Here is a 22,537-nt window from a genome sequence, read left to right as displayed (position 1 = left end):
GAGACAGAGAGAGAGAGAGAGAGAGAGAGGCAGAGAGGGGCTCAGTCTGGCTCGCTGTAACCGGACTGGACTGTTTAAAGTGTGTGCAGTCAGCTTAATGAAAGAATAATACGAACCAGCTTGGAGGTTGCGCGCAAGGTTAGCCGTCATCTTGAGTTGGCAACGGGAGCGACGTCACGTTTGTGTAGGTTGTGCGTGAAGGCGCCACACACACCGCTGACAGGCTCCTCTCCAAACCAAAAATCACTATAATATCCCTGCAGCATCTCAGCGTGAGTAAACACTCAATTATGATTGGACCATAGTAATAATACCACTAAAAACTGCTTTTAGGCCCTGTAACATCTACATGCAGAGCAGGTTCCGTGTGTTAGAACAGGGATGTGTGTTTTGGAAGGTTCTGCTCCAAGTGAAACTTCACTGACGCTCGGCTGTTCGCGCCGTGGACGACGGGGCTCCAGTTTCTGCCTCTGATGTGGATGTAAACACAACGACACAACAGCGTCACAGCCTTGGTTTAAATCCAACACGCCTGGAGTGAAGAACCCAGATCACATTGGCAGCTGCATTAGTCATCTAAACCAGTGTTTTAGTCAGATTGACTGTAGACTGGATGCACATTAAAGTATTACGTGCATCCTGTTGCTGCCGACTTTATGAAGAGTCTCCTTTAACAGCGTTTGGCGCGCTCGGTGTCTGTTTCTGGGAATCTGATAATCTCTGAGGGGGAAACGTCAGGCTCGCTCACGGGTCATTTAGACGACAGGATGCGAGTCCTGAAACCCGTGAGCGAGTCGGGGAGTTTCAGCCGCCGGCGACATGCCTGGGCGGCGAGCTGAGCGCCGTCTGTTCGTCGCAAAATAAGAAAACGGACGCCCATGCGCTCAGCATCGGCTGTTGCTCCACGACTCCTTTCTCCATGGTCGCGCTGGGTTTTTACAATAACAGCCCAAACCTCAGAGCAAATGGTGCAATCACGACTGGCTCGGGTTTGGAGGGAGACGAAGAATTGTGTTTACAAGCATCCAGCATTTGACCCTGAAGACAGACGCGTATAATCAGCCGTGTTTGTGTTGCAGGATGCTCATTTGGAGGTCGATACTACGCTCTGGAGGACACATGGCACCCAGACCTGGGGGAGCCCTTCGGTGTCATGCACTGCGTCCAGTGCTCCTGCGACCCTGTGAGTAGAGCCGCTCTTTCATTCTCATCCTGGAGCCGCTCGGACCCTTCGGTGTGTGTGACGCTGACCCGTGCGTTTGTCCTCCCACAGCTGAAGAGTCGCCGCGGCAAAGTGCAGGGGAAGGTGAACTGTAAAAACATCAAGCACGACTGCCCAGAACCAGATTGCGACGACCCAATCAAGCTGCAGGGGGAGTGCTGTAAAATCTGCCCCAAAGGTAATAAATCAAGTGACTCGTCCAGAAAGAGTTCCTCTAAAATGACTGTGAAGCTGAATGTGGAGGTGAAGGCGACAGCAGAGGCCTTCTCCCACCTCCACCTCCATTTTCCCTCATGCATTCCCAGGGCGTGTGCTTTCTCTCCTCGCTCGCCCAGTCGGCCTCGCAAACAGCTGTTGGACACAAGGAGCGGGTCAATTGATTTTCCATTCAGCTGCATCAACGACACGCTTCCTCCGGGCTACGAGCGCCGCCCGCCTAATTTAGCCTCGCTCGCAGATCGCCGCTAACCCCGTCTGCACGCCGCTGCACACACACAATCCCACCTTATTAGAGAATTAGAGCTCCCCGCTCGCACACAGGGTGGGTCCTGAAGCTGCACTGTTATTCAGCAGATTGTGTGTTTTCCTATGCCACAGTGTCTGGTAAGGGAATGGAAAGAGGAGGTAAAGCACTGCGGGGACAGCACTGTGCTTTGTGTGGTGTGTGTGTGTGTGTGTGTGGTGTGTGTGGGTGTGTGTGTGTGTGTTGTGTGTGTGTGTGTGTGTGTGTGTGTGTGCGTGCGTGCTGTGGTCAGGTTTTAAGGAAAAGGTTGAGTGTGTTGTCTTAGCTTTGGCACCGAAGCACAAGTATGTTTGTGTGAGTGGTGGAAAATGGTGTGTGTGTTTGTTTAATATATATTTATACACACACACGTGTGTGTTTGTGTGTGTGCATGCGTGTATGTTGCAAACGAGGCAATGCTATAGCTAAGCGGGTAGACGTGAGAGTGACACTACCCAGAAGCCTCCGGCGTGGTGACCAGTGGAGCAGAGCAGAGAGACGAGGTGTGGGTTGTGTTCCCGCGGAGGCACCGTGTGGTTTCTCTTTCTCAAGATCAAATTATGTGAGCTGTGTTTGAGCGGGCGAGCGAGCGAGCGAGCGAGCGAGCGCCGCCGCTTGTGTCACTGTGTGTATGTGCGGAAAGCTGCGAGGCCTCACACATTCCATCAGGATGCACTGCAGCTTGTGTGGAACAGTGGGTCATTGTTGGGATCGCACGGCCGTGTCGCTCCCAATTCCCCTCTAGGAGAGACGGGCCGGGTCCGCTACCCCTGGCCGAGACACTCGGGGAGAGAGAATGGATCTCAGCCGTCAGCGCCGGACGGAAAATGCTCTCTGACGCGCCATAAATCAGCGGCTTCTCCAGCTTTTCTATTGTGTTTTCTACCTGTCTTAAATCAAACTTAACTTCCCTGGCTCCCGGTGCTTTTCGACCCCGCTCAATATATTTCCAAGCCTCCCGGGCCCTTCAGTCACTCCACGGTTCCTGTCTCACCAGGCGACGACAGCAGAAGGAGCGGCGCCGTCCTGAACCCGCTGCAGTTCGTCCAGGAGCGGAGCAAAGAGGCCGACCTGCACAAGTCCTACAACGACAGGTCCTACGTCAGCTCCGAGGACTCCAGGGAGAGCCACAATGGTGAGCAAGGCACGGACGGGAGCAGTCAGACCCCAGAGCCGCACTGACCCCCCGTCTCTCTCTCCCCAGACCTGGTGGCCGTGCTGACGGCGGCGCCGGACTCCCCCGGCTCCAGCGGCGTCGCCAGGGCCCACTTCACCGTGAGCAGAAACAGCCTGACCTTCTCCGTCACGTACCAGAGGTGAGTTCCCTGCAGCGCCCGCCGCTGACGCGGCGATGTTTATCCCAAACAAACTCCGAGTGTTTAGAGTAGCCGCTACGAGTGACGCCGCCGCGCGCCCCGCGGCGCCGAGACGTGACGCCGTGTGTTTCGCTGCGTTTCAGAATGAGCCGTCCCGGCAGAATCGTCTTCATGGACCCGGAGGGGAGCGCGGTCTTCGAGTACAGGGTCCCCAAAGGACAGTCAGACATGGTGAGGCCGCGCTCGGGTGGGAAAGAATCTGTTCTGTGGCGTGTGGGGGAGGGAGGGGGGAGGGAAGCGGAGCGCTGGTCCGATAAACGCTCTGACTCCACCGTTAAACACGCGCCGACGCCTCCGCCGGCTCTTTGTAAACACCATAAACTCCATGTGATTGCAGCAAATATTCCCCCAGTCCCTCCCAGCAGGTCCCAGCTGCTCACCAGGCTCCTGGTGATCCAATATGATCCTGGTGATACGCTGCAATAACAGAAGTACACGCAGTACCCGTAGTACCCGTAGTACACGCAGTACACGCAGTACCCGCAGTACACACAGTACCCATAGTACCCGCAGTACACGTAGTACCCGCAGTACACGCAGTACCCGCAGTACATGCAGTACCCGCAGTACCCGTAGTACACGCAGTACACGCAGTACCCATAGTACCCGTAGTACCCGTAGTACACGCAGTACCCGTAGTACACGCAGTACCCGTAGTACCCGCAGTACACGCAGTACATGCAGTACACACAGTACCCGCAGTACACGCAGTACACGCAGTACATGCAGTACCCGCAGTACATGCAGTACCCGCAGTACCTGTAGTACACGCAGTACCCGTAGTACACGCAGTACCCGTAGTACCCGCAGTACACGCAGTACCCGCAGTACACGCAGTACCCGTAGTACCCGCAGTACCCGCAGTACATGCAGTACCCGCAGTACCCGTAGTACACACAGTACCCATAGTACCCGTAGTACACGCAGTACCCGTAGTACCCGCAGTACATGCAGTACCCGCAGTACCTGTAGTACCCGCAGTACACGCAGTACCCATAGTACCCGTAGTACACGCAGTACCTGTAGTACCCGTAGTACACGCAGTACCCGTAGTACCCGCAGTACACGCAGTACCCGTAGTACCCGCAGTACCCATAGTACCCGTAGTACCCGTAGTACACGCAGTACCTGCAGTACACGCAGTACCCGCAGTACATGCAGTACCCGTAGTACCCGCAGTACACGCAGTACACGACCTCCCCGCAGTCTCGCGCTATCACTGCACATCCTCCTGCTGCCAAAGCACACACGTCTCCCAGAACCTCCGCTCGCAGGCTGGAGCCCCTGAACTCCGGTCCAGAACCCACTTATTATTTTTAGATAAATGTCAGTGTCGGGCTCTGGTTCAGATTCAACACTGGAGCAAAACTGTAGAAGGAGCATTTTTCACATGTGACATCACCGCACAAAGAGCCCGGCTAATTAAAACCGCCGACCTCTGAGCCGACGAGGAGCCCCCGAGGGTTGAGGGTTCGACGCCGTGGGGTTTAGAGCTGCATGTAATAACGCCGGCGGCGCTCTCCTCAGGTGTGCGGCGTGTGGAAGAACGTGGCCAAGCCGCTGCTGAGGCAGCTGCAGTCGGAGCAGATGCGCATCGGCATGAGCACGTCGGGGAGCAAGCGCGAGGAGCTGGAGGGAAAGATCATCAAACACAGAGCGCTGTTTGCTGGTGCGTGTTCAGTGTGTGTGTGTCCATAACCTCAATATTTACAAAGCAGAGCGACGGCATATGAGCTCATGTAGTGGTTCAACTCCCGGCATGGATTGACGCAGATACAGCGTGTTTATGGGGCGGTATTAGAGTGAAAGTCGTTGTCCGTGTGCAGAGACGTTCAGCTCCATGATGACGTCGGAGCGGGAGAACTCGGGCATGGGAGGCATCGCCTTGTTGACGCTGAGCGACACCGAGAACAACCTCCACTTCATCCTCATCTTCCAAGGCCTCATTAAACACAGGCAGGGCGGTAAGACGCCGCTTCGGTCCGATTCGTCGCTGCGGCCGCGACCCGTTTTTAATCCCTCCCCACCGTCTCTCTCCCCGCAGAGCCCACCGTGGTGCCGATCCGAGTGGAGCTCATGTACCACCAGCACGTCCTGAGGGAGATCCAGGCCAACATCACCTCCCATGTGAGTAACGCGCAGTTTGGTGATTCTGATGAAAAGAACATTAAGGTTCTAGAAATGCTGAAGGAGCGTGGGAAGATTCATGGAAAAGTGTTATCTGGGAGAAAATAGGGCCTGTAGGAGGAGAGGTTGTAGCTGGTTAGGAGCATATGACACACACACACACACACACACACACACACACACACACACACACACACACACACACACACACACACACACACACACACACACACACAGCCCCAGACGGATGTGGTTCGTTCACCACATCCTCGTCGTCGCCGCTGTGATCACAGCGACGAGCCGGAGACGTGACAAGGAGAAACGCATGCAGAGGGAAAAGGGGAGAAAGTGTGTGAGGAGCCGAGTAGGAGACAGATGTGAGCGAGGGACGAGAGACAACGCGAGGGGGGGGGGGGGGGGGGTGGCCCGCGTGCACACTCTTCACACATGTCAGTGGTTAGTGGTCTGCGGGCTGAGATGGATGGAGGGAGGAAGGAGGGGGGGCGCGATGAAAGGCGGGTCTGGTTCTAATTGTGCCAGGAATTGCGTGAAGGCCCGATGCGCCTCCGTTGAGCCTGGCGGTGAGCGAGACCGTGAAAAAGATGTGGAGAGATCGCGATCAGGGAAGTGTCCTCGAGCTACGCGCCGAAACCCGAGCCGCTGACTCACTCCACGAGGGGCCGAGCGGCGGAGGCGTGGAACGCGCGAAGCAGACGAGCGGCTCCGCTCGAACGACGCTCGCCTCCGCGCTCCTGGCTTCTCGCGCGTGCACGCGGATGCGACCGGGCAAACGCGTCGGGTTTTTAAACGCGTGAAGTCATTTCCTTCGCCGGACCCGTGGTTCTGACAGCGTTACCGCTCGGTGTGATTTACGCACGGCCTCAGTTTATCCCTCTGCCCCACTGTCATTACCTGCGCCGTCGTTTTGGCTCCTCGCTGCGTGGATTTATAGAGCATCTATGTTTATATTGAGGTCACAGAAGTAACATTTCTCCAACACGTTCTGACATCTGTCTTATGAACCCGCCGTTTCTCAACATTCTGCGCGGCCCTCGTGTTCCTGGCAGCGTCCGCTCTGCCTGCTTGGAATCGGACTAGCGGAATGAAAGCCACGTTTCTGGCGCGGGGATTCGAGCAGGCTTGTTCCCATTGAGCGGTTCTGACCCCGTTGGGTCGGTGAATTAGTCCTATCTCTGTCTGCGGTTGGGAACACGTGCTGGTGTTCGGTTACTTCGCCGTCACGTGGGATTGTTTAGCTTTTTAGCGCCCGTGCACCGCGTACCGTGCACGGTACTGACCCGCGGACCCTCTCCGTCTCTGCAGGACCCCGACTTCGCGGAGGTGCTGACGGACCTGAACAGCCGCGAGCTCTTCTGGCTGTCCCGCGGTCAGCTGGAGATCGCCGTGACCGCCGGGGGCCCCGACCTGCGGCGCATCTCTGGCTTCATCACCGGCCGGAAGTCCTGCGACAGTAAGTAGCACACGTTCCACCTGTCCACAGACGAACACGCGTGTCTCCCGCTGCGGCTGTTTTTGCCCTTATCTTCTATAAATCCTCCCGTTTTCAAGCCGCGTCGCGCGGGAAAAGGCCGCGTCTATACACGTCCTGTTTAGCTCGGTGGCCCAGCGGGGTCTGTGCGCGCGCAGTTCCATGAATGACGAGGTCACCGTCTGCCGGGCCGACGCTCGCGCCGCCGCTCCGTGATTAACAGCTTGACGTGATGCGTGAAGAATTCAGACCTAACGCGCGCGCTCGCTTCTCCACGGCCTCACAACTCGATCCGCTGTCGCCCTTCGGCTTTTTGAGTCTTTGCCGTCTTTCCTTCTGCCTGCTTTTTTTCATGTCTTCGTGTCTCTTTTAAACATTTCCTCAGTTTTTTCCTCATCCGTCTCTGTTACTCATTCTCTCCTGTCGCTTAATGGTTACCTCACTCTGAAGCTGAACCAATCCTGTGTGTGTGTGTGTGTGTGTGTGTGTGTGTGTGTCTGTCTTCACTAACTCGTGGGAACGTGAGGTGCTCCCTCTCGTTTTCCCCTTCGCGTGCCGTCCGGCCTCCGTCACGGTTCACAGGTGGAATCAGTACCGTGAGCAGACGTTAATCTGTCTTTCTCCGCCGCAGCCATCCAGAGCGTGATGTCCAGCGGCGACGCGCTGACCCCAGTGAAGACAGGCGGCGTGGGCTCGGCCGTCTTCAACCTCTACGACAACGGCACGCTTCACTACCAGGTGCGTTCAGGTGCAAGAAAGCGCTCAGACTCGGCGTGAGGGGAGGGGATCGTGACCCGCTTGCTCCTCTCCTCGTCCCCAGGTCCAGGTTGCAGGCGTGACCAGCGAGGTGGTCGGCCTCACCATCGAGCTGAAGCCCCGGCGCCGCAACAAGCGCGTGGTGCTGTACGACCTGACGCCGGAGTACGACAAGGCCTCGGGGCTGGCGGAGGGCAGCTGGAGCCGCCTGGAGGCGCGGCACATCCACATGCTGCTGCAGAACGAGCTCTTCATCAACGTGGCCACGGCGCACAACCAGGAGGGGGAGCTGAGGGGGCAGATCAGGGCGCTGCTCTACAGCGGCCTGGAGGCGCCTAGACACGGTGGGGGAGGGCGTCCGTGAGGGGGGGGTCACACGGGAGCCGAGGTGATTCAGCGTCTGACTGTCAGTGCTTCCCTCTGTCTCCAGAGCTGCCCACGCCGCTGGCCGGACACTTCGTGTCTCCGCCGGTACGGACCGGTGCATCCGGTCACGCCTGGGTATCCGTGGACAAACAGTGTCACCTGCATTACGAGATCATCGTCGCGGGCCTCGGCAGGACCGAGGACCTGACCGTGAACGCCCACCTCCACGGCCTGGCCGAGATCGGGGAGCTCAACGACAGCAGCACCCGGCACAAGCGGCTGCTGACGGGCTTCTACGGGTCGCTGGTGAGTCGGCGCGACTCGAGGACACGCGCACAAACAGATAAACCCGGGGAAACGCGCTCATTGACCCGCTCCCCCTCTTTTCTAGGCCCAAGGCGTGTTGAAGGACATCAGCGTTGAGCTGCTCCAACATCTGGACCAGGGAACAGCCTTCATCCAGGTCAGCACCAAGATGAACCCCAGAGGAGAAATACGAGGACGGGTAAGAAAAAGATGAATATGTCCAGCTGTGATGCAGCGAACGGAACCAATGCTTTCAAACGCTTGTGCACTGTTAGACTTTGTACAAGAATGAAAGAGCAGCGTCCTCCGGGCCCCTCTCACCACCTGAGTATTTATGTGTGACTGCTCACTCAGTGCTCTCTCAGCCCACACAAACACACTTTCACTGGCAGGTGCTGTCTGCCCAGAGAGGCCCGGGTCCATTTTTATGAGCGCTCACATAAACACGCTTGCTCACAGAGGTCCTAATGCTAGCGCTAATGCTAGTGCTAACGCTAGCGCTAATGCAGACATTTGGTCGTGTCTCTCCACAGGTGCACGTGCCGAACCACTGCGCGCTGGGGTCCAGGGGGGAGGTGGACGAGGCCGAGCTGGACGACTTCCTAGTGGACCCGGAGGAGCTGAGGAAAGACCCTCACACCTGCTTCTTCGAGAACCAGCACCACGCGCACGGCTCCCGCTGGACGCCCAACTACGACAAGTGCTTCTCCTGCGGCTGCCAGGTAACGGCACACGCCCTCGTGTCTTTGTTCGCTTCGGCCGCTCGCATGGTGACTTTAACGCTTCTCTCTGAATGCTCTCCGGCAGAAGCGAACGGTGATCTGTGACCCGGTCATCTGCCCGGTGCTGACCTGCTCGCGCACCGTTCAGCCCGAGGACAAATGCTGCCCCGTCTGTGACGGTGAGACAGAAGGAGGTTGGCCGCTTCTTCTTCTTTTTTCCCCTTATTTTGCTGATTTGAGACCCAAACGTGGAAACTAATCCGGGTTTTATGTCTTCCCCTTCTGCTGTACAGACAGGAAGGAGCCCAAGGACACGAAGGCCCCGGAGAGAGCGGAGGAGCATCCTGAAGGTAGGCACCACATTTTATTCCTTTTCATCCCAACGCTGCGGTTTCTTGACCGGACCTTCTGTTGACGTTTAGCCCCCTTCTCTCTCAGGTTGCTACTTTGAAGGCGACCATAAGATGCACGCCCCAGGAACCACATGGCACCCGTTTGTGCCTCCCTTCGGATACATTAAATGCGCTGTCTGCACTTGCAGGGTAAATATACGTCAACAAACCCACTCACATCTCTCTGGATTTAATTCCCACAAACCTCTAAGGATCATTTGTCTTTGTATTCGACCCTAAGATTTTAAAACAGACTGTAAATACATTTTCCTCCAGTCTCCTCTTTGGGGAATTTTCAGGCGAATCAGCAGCCGAGTGGAACGGCAATCAGTCAACTAACTCTCTCCGTTCCTACCAGGGATCCACGGGGGAGGTGCACTGCGAGAAGGTGATGTGTCCGAAGCTGACCTGCAGCCACCCCGTGAGGAGCAGCCCCTCCGACTGCTGTAAGACGTGTCCGGAGGAGGACAGGACGCTCGCCAGCCCCGAGCCCAGCGACATGATGCAGGCCGACGGGCCGCGGAGCTGCAAGTTCGGCAAGAACTACTACCAGAACAGCGACAACTGGCACCCGTGGGTCCCACTGGTCGGGGAGATGAAGTGCATCAACTGCTGGTGTGACGTAAGTCCCGATAGCGAAGCCGATAACGAGCTCAGGTTCACGTTAAAGGAGCTGATGAAACTCCTAATATAGGATTTCTTTATAATATTAAACCAAATAATCAGAGGTCACAGAGAGTTTGAGCTACATTCTTCTATGGCGTCGCAGAAGAGAAAACTGTGATAATGTCGATCCAAGCCAAAATCAATACGCTGCGCTAATCTGTGTTTTTTTTATAACATGTCATCCAAATCAACAAACAGCTGATTGTGAACTCTCCCTCACACAGCACGGCGCCACCAAGTGTCAGAGGAAGCAGTGCCCGGTGCTCGCCTGCTCCCACACCACCCGCCGGGACGGCTCCTGCTGCCCCGAATGTGCCGGTAAGCCGTGAGCGGCGCCGCGCCGCGCCGGCGTCTGGATCACAGTGAACCCGTCCTGACCCGCTTCTGTGCTCCCCGTAGATTCTAAGGAGGAGGACGACCACGTGACGAGAGCCGCAGACAAACGACGGACCCGGACGCACTGATCAGTGGAGATCAGACGGACCAAAACCCAGAGCTGCAAACACCCCCCCACCCCCCACCCCGCACCCACCCTCCTATCAGCTTCAGGATTGTAACAAATAGAGAAGGACAATGGACTGAAAACATCCTCATCAAGTGAAGGGATGAAGCCGCGAAGAGGACGGACTGTTCAAACCTGCTGCCTTTCGCTTTGCGCCTTCGTTTTTCGAGGAATCTATTTTTTATTATTGTTTTTCCCCCCCGTGTTTTTGCCGCAGCAGCACCTCAAACGGGACAGAAGGTGTAGATGTTGGCATTGACTGGGCAGAGCTGGTGTTTGGTGGACAGGACTTCTTGCTGAAGTGCAGCTTCTGCTGAGTCAGCGCTTCAGCGGCGCCGCGTTTAGCGAGAACGCGCTTGCGAGCGTCGAGGAAGCGGCTCCGACGTCGGACTCGAGCTCAGGCTTCACCTCCTGTTGACGCCGCTGCTTTCTCTGCTTTGATCGTTTCTGTTATGAATTAAGTCACATTTTATATATTTTTTAAATTCATGCTTGTTTGTGAATTGGAGGCTGTTTTTTATTGTGTATTTATTGAACGGTGCGGAGACTAAATAAAGAGTTGTGTTGGGAGAACAGAGGACGCCTGTGGGTTTGTGTTGGACGCTGACACGAAGCAGCTTCCCCTCGATCATCCGGACCTCGTTTCACTTTCACGTTTCTGTATCTGGGTTTTTCCATCCTGTTTCTGGGATCTTAGTCTTCGCGTGCTGTTGCTTTCTTTCACTGTCGGCCCCGTTCTGTTTTTCTTTTCTCTCAGCTTTTCACATATGGAGCTGTGATTACAGTGAGAGGACAAATTCCTGGCTTCATCTTTGTCCATTGTTTCACCTCTGCCTCCTACACCATCATCATCCTCTGCACTTATTTTCCTCTGTTGTCTCTCTTTTCACATGATTTCATCTCCAGTTGCTTTTTACCTCGTGTCACTTTTCATTCTAATCTTTTTTTTTATGTTTCATTCTTTTCCCTTCCTTGCATTTGTTTTTCTTTCTATTGTGCTTTTATTTATGTGCTCAGCAATATTTTGCACACACTGGTATTCATCATTTTAAGGGTTCGGCTGACCTGAATACTGTAGTGTAAAACCAAGTCATCAGGTACATGGTCCACCACACACAATGAAACAAAATGAAACAGCTTAACAGACACTGACTCACATCTTCTACTGCACTCTACTGGTCAGAACACACTATTACATTATGGTGCAAGTAATACAAGACTGACAGCTCTGCTGGCTGCACCTGTTGACCTGGGCCTGAGAGGGAGGTGTCAAAGGTCAAAGGTTAGATGACCTACAGGGTCTACATGACTCCTGCACACACACTCAAATGCAGTTCAACATGTCACAAACTTTCTCTAAAAGAGTGAATGAGCCAAAAACAGAAGAAACTCTTTATTGGAGCACAAACAGAAGAAAAGGCAGCTCCAGCTCCTCCTTTCACTCGGCACCTCCTCGAGCTGCAGAGGAGCATTTAACCAGCACCACGCTGGCCCATTACTCCTGTTTATTACTGTAATTGAAGGGGAATCAGAGGCCACAGAGTTCACCACACCTGGCAAACTGGACCCTCTTTGTTTGTTTCTCATTGGGGTTAGCAGCTGGGGGCCAAACTGCCCCCTCCCCCATGGATGGACCCCTGCATGGTGCCTCACACAAGGAAAACAACAAACTGTATCTTTTAAAATCAATTTTCTGCACTTTTTGTTCCTACTTGTTGCCATGTGCATTTGTTTTTGTTTTTATTGCAGCAGAACATATTTTATTAGTTTTGAAACTGACGAAATTGTTCTAGTTATTCACTTATTAGTGTCCACAGATGATTCTTTATTGGTCTCATGAAGGAGAAACAATACAAAACAGCTAAACAGCTGACTGCTGACGTTTTCAGTCTGAGTTCATGAGTTCATTCATTATAAAAAACAAAAGTTGAAGCTGATTTTACTGTTTTACTAAAAGGACATTTATTGTGCTCAGTGTAAAGAAAATCCCTCCAAAAGTCGATCTGCTTCATTGGTATATAGTGGATTCAAGCTCACACACACACACACACACACACACACACCCACACACACACACACACACACACACAAACACACACATTTTGCTGCATAATTAAAAAGGTTATGTATATACTTACATTACTTACATATATGTAATATATATATTTATTTTTTTTATATTTATTTAAAGTGACAGTGTAAATATTGATTCCCTACAGAACACTGGAATAACTGAGTAAATGAGGGAGGAGGGAAGAGCACTGCTGCCCTCTGCTGTGAACACAGTTTAACTGACCATATACGCTCTGCACATGAAATGGTTTGTTTAGTCCTCAGCAACTTAAATAAACAGATTGTTGACGGCTGATATTCACATTTTGACATTGTGGTGCAGGTAAAACACTTTGCTCAAGGGCACTGTGGAGGCAGCTGTTTGAGAAAAACACATCCTGGTCAGTGTTCCCACCGTCGGCCTCGCCAGGCGTCATCATATCAAACGGATTCAGTGATTTTAAGGGGACATTAACCTTCACCAGTGCCTGGAGCAAGGAAACACTGTCTGGATGAAAGTGAAGCACCTGACGCTTCATGCACGGCCAACGTTCTCCTGCACTCGTTCAATAGCCGTTCAGAAGCTGAGATGAAACACTCCACTGCCTCCTTTAAAAAGTTTGCCTGAAGTGAAGAGGGTCACTTTTCCACACTTCCGTTATCTCCTTGCTCCTGTTGACGGATCTTCTCTCTCATTAACAAAGTTGTGTCTCTTTGCTTATTGAAAAAGACTGTTCTGAAACTCGCTATTTTCAGATGAAGCTGTCAGATCCTAAACCAGGTCCCTGTTGGACTCCTTCCTATCTTCCAAAGAAAAAGTAGAACTGTTTTATCAGACTTTGACAGGTCTTAGCTTTGTTTATGACCTCTCCATGGATAAATGGAGTCTGCTACTACTAACATCCTTAATAATTATCAATAATTACAAAACTTCACTTTCTCTCTACTCTTGAAAAAAAAACGACACAAACAACATCATACTAGTGAACTCTGAGCTGCTCTGGCTCACTTCAAACATGTGCGGCCTAAAATGCCACCATTGGTTCTCATTAATCATTTCAACCCATTGAACACTGTTTTCTGAGGAGATTGATAGCAGGCCATGTGTGTGTGTGTGTGTGTGTGTGTATGAGAGGCTGTGTTGCATCAGCCTCTCAGAGGTGACCGGCCAAGGTTTCTTTTCATCTCATCCATCAAAGGACATGAACAGTCACATGATGTTTCATGAACCTTTATTTTCTTAAAAGTAGACGTGTTTCCAACTGACATTAGAGGTCATTCTGACGTGTTTCTTGAAAAGTGTTTAAATGTGAAGTGTGCTTGGTTTGTAATGTGATATATACCAGCAAAAACTTGGAAATCATAAGGTGTGCAGGTGGGCGGGACGAGTGTGATTGGCGCGTGTGTGTGCGTGTGTGTGTGTGTGTGCGTGTGCGTGCGTGCGTTTGTGTGTGTGTGCGTGTTTGTGTGTGTGTTGCCTTTCCTCTGCCCTTAACTGCTCCAGAGCATCTCCTTCGTAACCCCGCCCGCTCCCCTCCTCACCTCGACCACGCACGCACAGTCCCAGTCCCACCCGTCACAAGATCGATACCATATCTGCACATCATTTAAATCACAAGATGGACTTTCTGAGCGGCTCTGCGTTTCGCACGTCGTCTGCACTTTAATACGCGAGCCATCATGTGCCTCATTATTTTGGGAAATGGGGAAACTCATCTAAGAGTGTGAGGTCGCCCCCTTAGTCATGCTTCCACACACACACACACACACACACACACACGCACGCACGCACGCACGCACGCACACACACAGACACACACACAGACACACACACAGACAAACACACACACACGCACGCACGCATGCACACACACACACACACACACACACACACGCACACACACAGACAAACACACACACACACACACACACACACACACACACACGCACGCACGCACGCACACACACACACACACACACACACACACACACACACACACACACACACACAGCTTCGCCAGGGGCGAGCAGTTGCCTCTGATTTCATAGTGGCAGGAAAGACGTGGCCCAGGCCGGCAGCACCAATGCACTTAGGAATCAGTCATGCCGCCATGACTTGTGTGAATGGATGAATGGGCTCCGCTTGTAATTTGAATGCTGACAAGTTTGACACGCTACAGTTCCAGTTTACACTGGTACATACTGCTTCTGACAAAGCAGGCGTCTCCTGAGCTGCGTCTGAAGGTCTGACGCTGGGTGAAGCTTCCACTGATCGACAGAGACCAAAGTGACTGTGAGGCCTTTGAATGCAACACTGCACCGTTTGGTACAAACTATATGCCCATGTTTAATCCATGTGGATGGAAGGATATAATATAAATAATATATAATAATTTAATGGTCAGAATGTGTCACTTATTTAACTTTCCCGTGTCTAAGTGTTGACTCCACAAACTGAGGCCCGCTCTTCTCTGAGCTTTTTACACTCCATCCATTAATGCTGCGGTTGACATTTGAGTGTGCACAAACTGAGCAGGAAGCGAGATGCAGATCTGCAGACTGAATCTGTTTTTCAGGCATAAATCACAACATATCCATGAGACTTGACTATAACCAAAAGAAAACCTACTCTAGGAGATGACGGCTGTCCAGAGGTCTGTAACGTTGACCACGCATTTATTTTAATGGATTGAAATCTAGGATATTTAATTGTTTTGTTTCATTAAGTGATGCGTTTGAACAATTTGCTGTAAACAGGTCACCGTCAGTGCAGATAGCACCTAAAGGGAAAGAGACAGAAGGAAGCAGATGGACAGACAAGGTGATGCATAATGACACACCTCAGTGCTGGAGTCTGTTCCCCTTCACCTCAGGCTTCCTCAGACCTGTAGTGGCTGCACACCCGCTCCTCAGACTCATCCATTTCTAAGAAAAAATAGCCTTTGATGGCAGTTGGAAGTGCTCACTGTCACTGACTCCTTTCTCTATCGCCTCACTCTTTGTCTCTGCCTCCAGACAGACATTTGAAAGAAGTGCCTCCTCCAACTCAGCACCGAGACGAAGAGTGGAAATGAGAAAGAATGATTGGCAAAGGGAAAGTACCATTTAGAGAAATGGGCCAAGCTGCCACATTTCAGCAGAGCACATTCAGTTCAGAACCCTGTCTGAAAGTTTACAGTCAGGAGTATTTAAATGTTGTGAGAAAAGCTTGTGTGTGCGGCACGAAGAGCACAAACCATGGGGTTAAACACAAACTCACCCTTCATTTCACCCACAACTTCATCTTTGTGTCTGCAGAGACTCTTTTAAATGAGCATTCTACCAGTTCTGATGGGTGGGAAATCTTTATTTCCAGCACTTGATTCAGCTCCAGGCGTTTAGTCCCAGCAGAGATGAGGCAGCAGATGCATCCAAGGTCACTGTCAGACACCAAGACAAACACACGGAAAGCACAAAGCTCAGACAAACAGTGAAACACAGCAAAGCATTTTCACCTCATCAGCGTTTGCTGTTCACACATCAATCACAAACACAAACATGGTGGAGCAGCGAGATTTCTGGGTAACGAGGTCTGTCAAAAACTGGAAGCTTAAAGAACAGACGTGTTTAGTGACTAAAGAGATTAAGTATGAACCAAAGCGCAGGTCCGAGGACGCAGAGAGGACGCTGGGCCTTTAGACGGTGCCGACACACAGATCACCCTGATAAGTTCAAGGAGACATTTGGTGCCTCAGCATTTCTGTATCACGCGTTGACTGTGAGCGCTGACACTCAAACCCTTGACTGCACACATCCACCAGGTCATGTTTGCTCTTTCTTGTTGGACCTCCTCTGTCTCTTGTATGTATGAGAGGTCAAAGGGCAGAGAACTGCCTCAGATCTGAGGTGGAACAGAAGGAGGAGGACCATTGGGCTATTGTGTCGTAGACACTACATACGGTAAGAGGACGTCCACTAATACTAAAAGAAAATATGAGCATATGTTTGTCAAATTTCCCCAAACTGATCGTATACTGATACGGATGCGGGTCGTCACAGTGTTTTTTAAGCTGCTTTGCTGACGCTGCCGTCCAGCTGTTGCATTGACTCACATCTGGTGGCAGTAATACAATGAAATCAAGGCCAGCACCAGTAACAGGCATGCGGTACATCAACACCGCTGGGCTCCAAGTGCTGTGGAAGTTGGCAAAATGCAAATCTACCAAGTTGTCCAACTGCTCTATACAACACGAAGTGCAGAGAGAAAATGTTTTCCACAGAACAAGAGCTCACTGTGGACTGTGATGGTGTGTTTGTGTTGCTCAGGGGATTTAGGATTTATTCAGAGCAGAGCAGATGCTAATGACACGTGGTGCACAGTAAGGAAAGGTTGCTGGTAGAAAATTCTAATAGTTTAAGGTTTGAGGTCGGTTTTCGTACCTCACTTTAAGTTGTAAATCTGTGTCTAACTGCATCTGCAGCAGCGACATGGACTCAGTGCAGACACAGGGTTGGACCGAGTTCCATCACAGACACTCAGCTGTGGAATATTAGATCAGGTTCTGTTTAATCCGTTTTGAACTGCTACTCAATCCCAGTGCACATAATTGAAAAGATTAAATGTAAAAAATATTTTAAATAATAATTTCATTAAGAAACTGTTTCACTCACATTAAAAGAATAACCTAATTTATCAACTGACTCAAAGTGGTTGATGGTAATTGCTATTATACAATAAAGCTCACAGATGGTCAGCAGCCGGTGCCTAATAGTTTTCTGAATTATTCATTTTTTCTCAGCACGGTGGGACTTCGTTGTTCCCATGAGTCCTGGCACAGTCTCAAAAATAACCCAACGAAAGATCTGCACAGTTAAAATACTGACATCCACTTCTCTGTGTGAGTGAATATTTACCGTAGGTTTGAGGCTCACTGCATTCACAGCCTCCGCAGGAATGAAAGCAGTTTGTTGGAGTCATCCACCAAGTTCAGGCTGGGTGAGCGTTGAAGCAGACGCTCCCCCACAAGGTTTGCACGCGCTCTCCAGACAAACCGGCCGCTCCGTGTGACGGGCCTTTAAATGACAGGAGGAGCAACATCATGTTCTCTCAGTCCAATGGTGCAAAATCCAAGCACACATAACACGGAAAACAACATGAAGAGTTATTATATGTAAATATGTTGGTAGATATGTTTCTCCAGAAACAAGCCCTCGTGTTTTCACTGCTGTGTGTGTGTTGGTGAATGAGTTGACGACTCAGATTCATAAAATCACACAATATCACTGCTTCATGCTTCAGTTTTAACACAACTGACTCGTCCATATGGTGCAGAGAGAAGAGGTCTCGGAGTTCACGTTTGATTTTACTGCAGACATGCGTATTAAACCGCATAAACGGAAAGATTTAGACAGCAGGAGCGAAACAAACTTCCCAGAATAGCCTCGTATACAATAACAGCATACATAAACACACTCAGACCAACCAAAAATAAATACATTAAGCAGCGGTTTCACTCAGAGAAGGTCAAACGCCCGGAGGCCGCATCACAGGCGGCTAATAATAATCCTTCAAGGAAAGTGCATTTAAAGGAAAGCGTGGGCGCGTCTGCACGTGCGTAGGTGTCGTCAGCGTTAAAACAGGAGCGGGAAACCTACAAGCAACACGTGGCGTCTACGGGCGCGTGCCGGGGTAAATAAAGGCGGCTAAAAGCGGCAGCAGCCGTGAGTCATGTGCTTAGATTTACAACAAAACCATTTTAATTGCTTGGCCACACATGGGCGAGTCTCGAGGAGGCAGAAACAAAGCCTGCAGCGACGGCATGCAGCCGCGGGCGACCTTTGCGGAGGTCGCGCTCGGCCGCCGTCATCGCGGCCTCTGGAGGAACCTGGAGCTCTGTCACCTCTGGAAACGAGCCTTCTTTTAATTTGAGACGCGCGGGCGGGAGCGGCTCCTCATTTGGCGGCGTTTACAGGCTGTAGCTGCGTAGTTAAGTTAACTTCAGCTCCACGGACGGATGTAATCGCTGCCTCCAGCTGACTCTTTAGCGTTTCCAGCTGATGCGCTTCGAAACGAGAACCTCGGAGGAAGTCGTAAAGATGCACTTAAAGGCTGGGAGACGCGGGCTGAAGCTACGGGCGACGGGCAGCGAGTCAACAGCCCTGTGAGTTAATGGTCCGTGCAGAAGACGCGGCGTGAAGCATTACAGCTGTGGATCTTGTGTTAAACCTGACTCTCTAACACTGTAACACTGATTGGGATCAGATTGTAGCAACATTTCTTTAAAACTGTAACCTGCAGACGGATGTCTGAGTCAAAGTAAAGCAAAAGGGGATTAGAAGTGTGAACTGAGCAGAGCTTTTCCTCCAATCGGACGGATCAGGACACGAGAGCAGGAGCGATCTGCCCACAGTCATCAGGACGGTCACAAAGGGAGTCAGAGGCTCGGAGTCTGAATCCGAGGCAGCTGATCTCCACTTTAAGCTGTGTCCCCGCTGTCGGCTCCGCCTCTCGTCGGCCTTCAGGAATTTACTGATTCATTGTGCAACACTTTCCGTCACTTAGTCAAATAAAGTAATAGTTTATTGAACTGTCACACGTCATGTTATGGTAAATCTCATCTATGCAAGTTGCTTTAAACACAGATATTACAGCTAAAGACATGGCGTCTTCTGCATGTCTTGAGTGTGTGATGATTCCCATTCATAAGCGAGCAGAACGTTTGGACCGTGGATGAAAGTCCACAGAGACGCCATAGAGCAGCGGGGTTTGAACCCGTGACCTAACCAGACAGACCATCACAGACTGTCCTTCCCTTATCTGAGCCTCATTGTTCTGTTCATTTGTTGTTGTGTTGTCTGTGTGTTTCCTTAGTAGGACATGTTGATGATTTGTACAAAGCTTCCCAATCTGGTGTAACATCTCAATCATACACTACCGTTCAAAAGTTTGGAGTCACCCAGACAATTTTGTGTTTTACATTAAAAGTTACATTTTTACCAGCATGAGTTGTAAATTGAATGGAAAATATAGTCTCATTGAAAAGGTTAAAAATAATAATTTGTATTTGAAATAATATTTTTTTTATTCCTTAAACTTTGCTCTCGTCAAAGAATCCTCCATTTGCAGCAATTACAGCATTGCAGGCCTTTGGCATTCTGGATGTTAATTTGTTGAGGTAATCTGGTAATTTACCACATTAGTGATGTAAACAGTGTATTTCTGAATCGTTCATTGCAAAAATAAGGACATTTATAAGTGACCTCAAACTTTTGAACGGTAGTGTCTGTTTGACAATGAATGTGGATAAAGGATTCATAAACTATGATAATAAACAGAACAAAACTACAAGGGGATGCAATATAATAACATAAATGCAGGACAGTATGACATCATAATTTACAAACTGAGCTGAACTGTTGTTGAATACAAAGTCAAACTAAGGACTGTACAGTAATTGAAGTAGTATTTATTTATTATTCCATCTCAGGGAGGGGGCGTGTCCCATGTGCCTGCTGCAGTAGCGTATCTGGGATAGAGGATAATTTGCAGGAGATGAATGGATGCTCGAAGCGTTTTACGTTGGGACCAGCTCCCTGTTGTCTATAAAGAGGTCCCCTGTGTTTGTTTCACACTGCTGCAAAGACACAGCAAACACTTTGGTTTCTCAGAACCGCGTTCTGGTGGAAAAAACAACATCACAGCACGACTGACCTCAGGAAGCGCTCTGTTTGTAGAGAGAAACCGTTTTCCCACTTTTGATTTTTCACATTTATGCTACATTTTTCTGTGAAAAGCAGAGGACTTGAGGTGCAACAGTGTTTACATGTAAATTCCCTGGAAGACAAGCTTTTTTTATTATTTTACATTTTTCCATGTTTATAGCACAAACACGTTCGCAGCCAAAAGAAGCCTCTGCTCATCATTGGTCCGAACCCTTTTTTACTCTCTGTCATTTTCTAATCACTATATTTGTGACATTATTTCATAGTAGTCTTTTCTTCTCACGTCTGAGGGGAAGTTTAAAACTTTAAAATAACTTTAAAAATATATTTAGCAAGATTACCTCCTTTGTACTGACCTTATTAATTATTACTATGATTATTAGTAGCTATGTTCAAGTCTGCATATATAGATACTATAAACATGATTTTGATGTCTGACATGACATTTTTTTTTCAAATGTTTTTGTGAGACTTTCATGCATTTTAAAAGGTCCATACAAATAAAAGTTACTAAGTAAAGCAACTGTCTGTAAGTTCTAGGAAGCTGCTTCATTATCATCTTGCTGTTCCTCCTCCCATCCATCCTCCATGTTTGTGTGCAATCACTGACCAGTAGAACGTTCCTCTTAAGCTTTGGCCCCAGTTCATCAACTCAGAATCCCAGCAAAACCAACATCACTGCTGTCAGTTCACTGGGGACCAGTTGCAACTGAAGGGACGCTCGGCTGCTGATGAAAAAGCTCAGCACTCTGTCTGTGGGCTGGCGTCGCTGATGAACAGGAAGGTAGGATGCTTGGTGCTCTCTCGCTCTAACCTCTGCTGGCTCATCTCTGGTGTCCGACTGGAATTAAAGCACTGATAGTGGTTGTTGTGGCCGCGGTTGGTGCCTGACGCCCGGTGGGTGGTGTTCGTGTGTGTGTTTGCCTGAGTCAAGCCTCCTCAGTGGATCTGGCTTTGGGGAGAACACATCGGGTTGAAACCCACAGCGTGCATGTGGTGAAGCAATATTTAAATACCTCCAGCCCATTATTCCCTCTGATGGAGTCTTAGCCTGCGACGAGCGAAGCAAATGCGCGTGACACCTTACAAAACGAGCCGCTGCTTCATCCAGCATCTTCTAAATTCTGCCTGCTACAGAGTGACATTCGAGGCGACTCGGATCCCGAGCTGATGAACAAAAGAATCACGCTTTAACTTGGGCTTCTCTGAACTGATGATGCATTAGCATCAATGTGGGTCCTCTTTACATCCACTGTATGTATTATTCAGTGTTACTCTTTTTTAGTGTTCACTGTTTGTAAACATACAACTGTTCCCCATAGAACTGCTTAGAACCCTTTCTGCTCTTACTTTGTTAACCTTAATGCAAACAAATACAAATTGCATATAGCAAATGACTTTTTTAATTACACAATAAATAACAAACTCGCTCTATACAATGAAAAATGAAAAAAACAAAAGTGAAATATCTTTTTTGTTTTGAAGCCAACTCCACTGTCCCTGCGTTTAGAGCGAAGCAGTAAATATTTGACACCTCATTTTGTAGGTGGACGCATTTATTCATGTGTGAGCGCACCATTTGTGGCTTCTGGTTCTGTCCTGGGTGTGATTTCGCTTCCCAATCGGAAATTGCCTTTCCTTTCGCCTTTGTTCCACCTCTGTCGTTCAGGGGAGATTTGCGGCGCGATTAAGACGAGGATTTGTGTTTTGGAGAGTTGTCCTCTGTTTCTGGTCTGTGCAGGAATGAAATGTGCTCCTCTGTTGTGCAGCAGCAGTTGGCATCTGTCATCATCTGTGTTTGTTGTGTACTGAATGTGTATTAGAATTCTATCTGCAACCCCCCACTGACTTTGAGCTGAGAGCTGCATTATGCTTCTCCATTATATTCCAGTTAACATCAGGTGGAGAGGGCTATTTTTGGCTCTCTGCCTTACTCCTACTGCTGCATCCGCCCCTCTGCGCATCCCTGCAGTTCATCCCTCCCGTCCAACAGCTGGCTGGCGCGTCCACCCACAACCTGCTGCCAGTTGTGACAGCTCATATACATTGATTGCCCTCTAATGAGTTGGCCTAGGCTCAGCAGTTCTGCACCACAACCGCCCCCCACAAACCAACTGTACTGAATGTGTGGAAAGGGGTGGAGTGAGTGGATGCAGAAATCTTACCTTCACCTAAAGAGTGTGTTCTCCAACAGGTGGCACGTGAAACCAAACTCATCTCAGACTGACACAGAAACCTAGATGTGGAACAGACAAACAGCGGGGTAGAAATGAAATTCCCATACGTGACCGTGTTTTGTGGCGGTCAATTAGAAATCCATGCCATGTTCTCCTGCTGCTCGTTGAGGCACAGCGATTT

The 22,537-nt window shown here is 50.2% G+C and overlaps 1 protein-coding gene and 1 long non-coding RNA gene across 3 annotated transcripts in view; one reads left to right on the top strand and one right to left on the bottom strand.

Annotated features, from left to right (window-relative positions):
• The window catches only part of chrd (chordin), a 12,306-nt gene extending 1,303 nt beyond the window's left edge, over positions 1 to 11,003 (top strand). Inside the window, exons 2-21 of one of the 2 annotated variants that reach the window (XM_029172488.3) lie at positions 1,080 to 1,183; positions 1,274 to 1,400; positions 2,722 to 2,859; positions 2,929 to 3,040; positions 3,184 to 3,271; positions 4,628 to 4,769; positions 4,927 to 5,064; positions 5,145 to 5,227; positions 6,551 to 6,698; positions 7,348 to 7,454; positions 7,537 to 7,816; positions 7,903 to 8,144; positions 8,230 to 8,343; positions 8,678 to 8,866; positions 8,952 to 9,060; positions 9,160 to 9,216; positions 9,305 to 9,408; positions 9,617 to 9,880; positions 10,149 to 10,242; positions 10,324 to 11,003. In XM_029172488.3, the coding sequence (XP_029028321.2) occupies positions 1,080 to 1,183; positions 1,274 to 1,400; positions 2,722 to 2,859; positions 2,929 to 3,040; positions 3,184 to 3,271; positions 4,628 to 4,769; positions 4,927 to 5,064; positions 5,145 to 5,227; positions 6,551 to 6,698; positions 7,348 to 7,454; positions 7,537 to 7,816; positions 7,903 to 8,144; positions 8,230 to 8,343; positions 8,678 to 8,866; positions 8,952 to 9,060; positions 9,160 to 9,216; positions 9,305 to 9,408; positions 9,617 to 9,880; positions 10,149 to 10,242; positions 10,324 to 10,388 (2,705 nt within the window). In that variant the 3' untranslated portion in view covers positions 10,389 to 11,003. The remainder of the gene's footprint in view (positions 1 to 1,079; positions 1,184 to 1,273; positions 1,401 to 2,721; positions 2,860 to 2,928; positions 3,041 to 3,183; positions 3,272 to 4,627; positions 4,770 to 4,926; positions 5,065 to 5,144; positions 5,228 to 6,550; positions 6,699 to 7,347; positions 7,455 to 7,536; positions 7,817 to 7,902; positions 8,145 to 8,229; positions 8,344 to 8,677; positions 8,867 to 8,951; positions 9,061 to 9,159; positions 9,217 to 9,304; positions 9,409 to 9,616; positions 9,881 to 10,148; positions 10,243 to 10,323) is intronic. The other variant, XM_029172489.3, reaches the window with a different exon arrangement.
• A 3,391-nt stretch (positions 11,004 to 14,394) lies between these two features.
• Positions 14,395 to 22,413, bottom strand: LOC114868692 (uncharacterized). The gene is made up of 3 exons (XR_003788054.3): positions 22,345 to 22,413; positions 17,372 to 17,530; positions 14,395 to 15,897 (listed from the first exon to the last, which is right to left on the bottom strand). It is a non-coding gene; the product is annotated as an uncharacterized LOC114868692 (long non-coding RNA).
• Positions 22,414 to 22,537: the final 124 nt, after the last annotated feature.

This window comes from Betta splendens, chromosome 13 (genome assembly GCF_900634795.4).
Source record: "Betta splendens chromosome 13, fBetSpl5.4, whole genome shotgun sequence".
NCBI lineage: Eukaryota > Metazoa > Chordata > Actinopteri > Anabantiformes > Osphronemidae > Betta > Betta splendens.
This window is presented reverse-complemented; position numbering and strand designations above follow the sequence as displayed.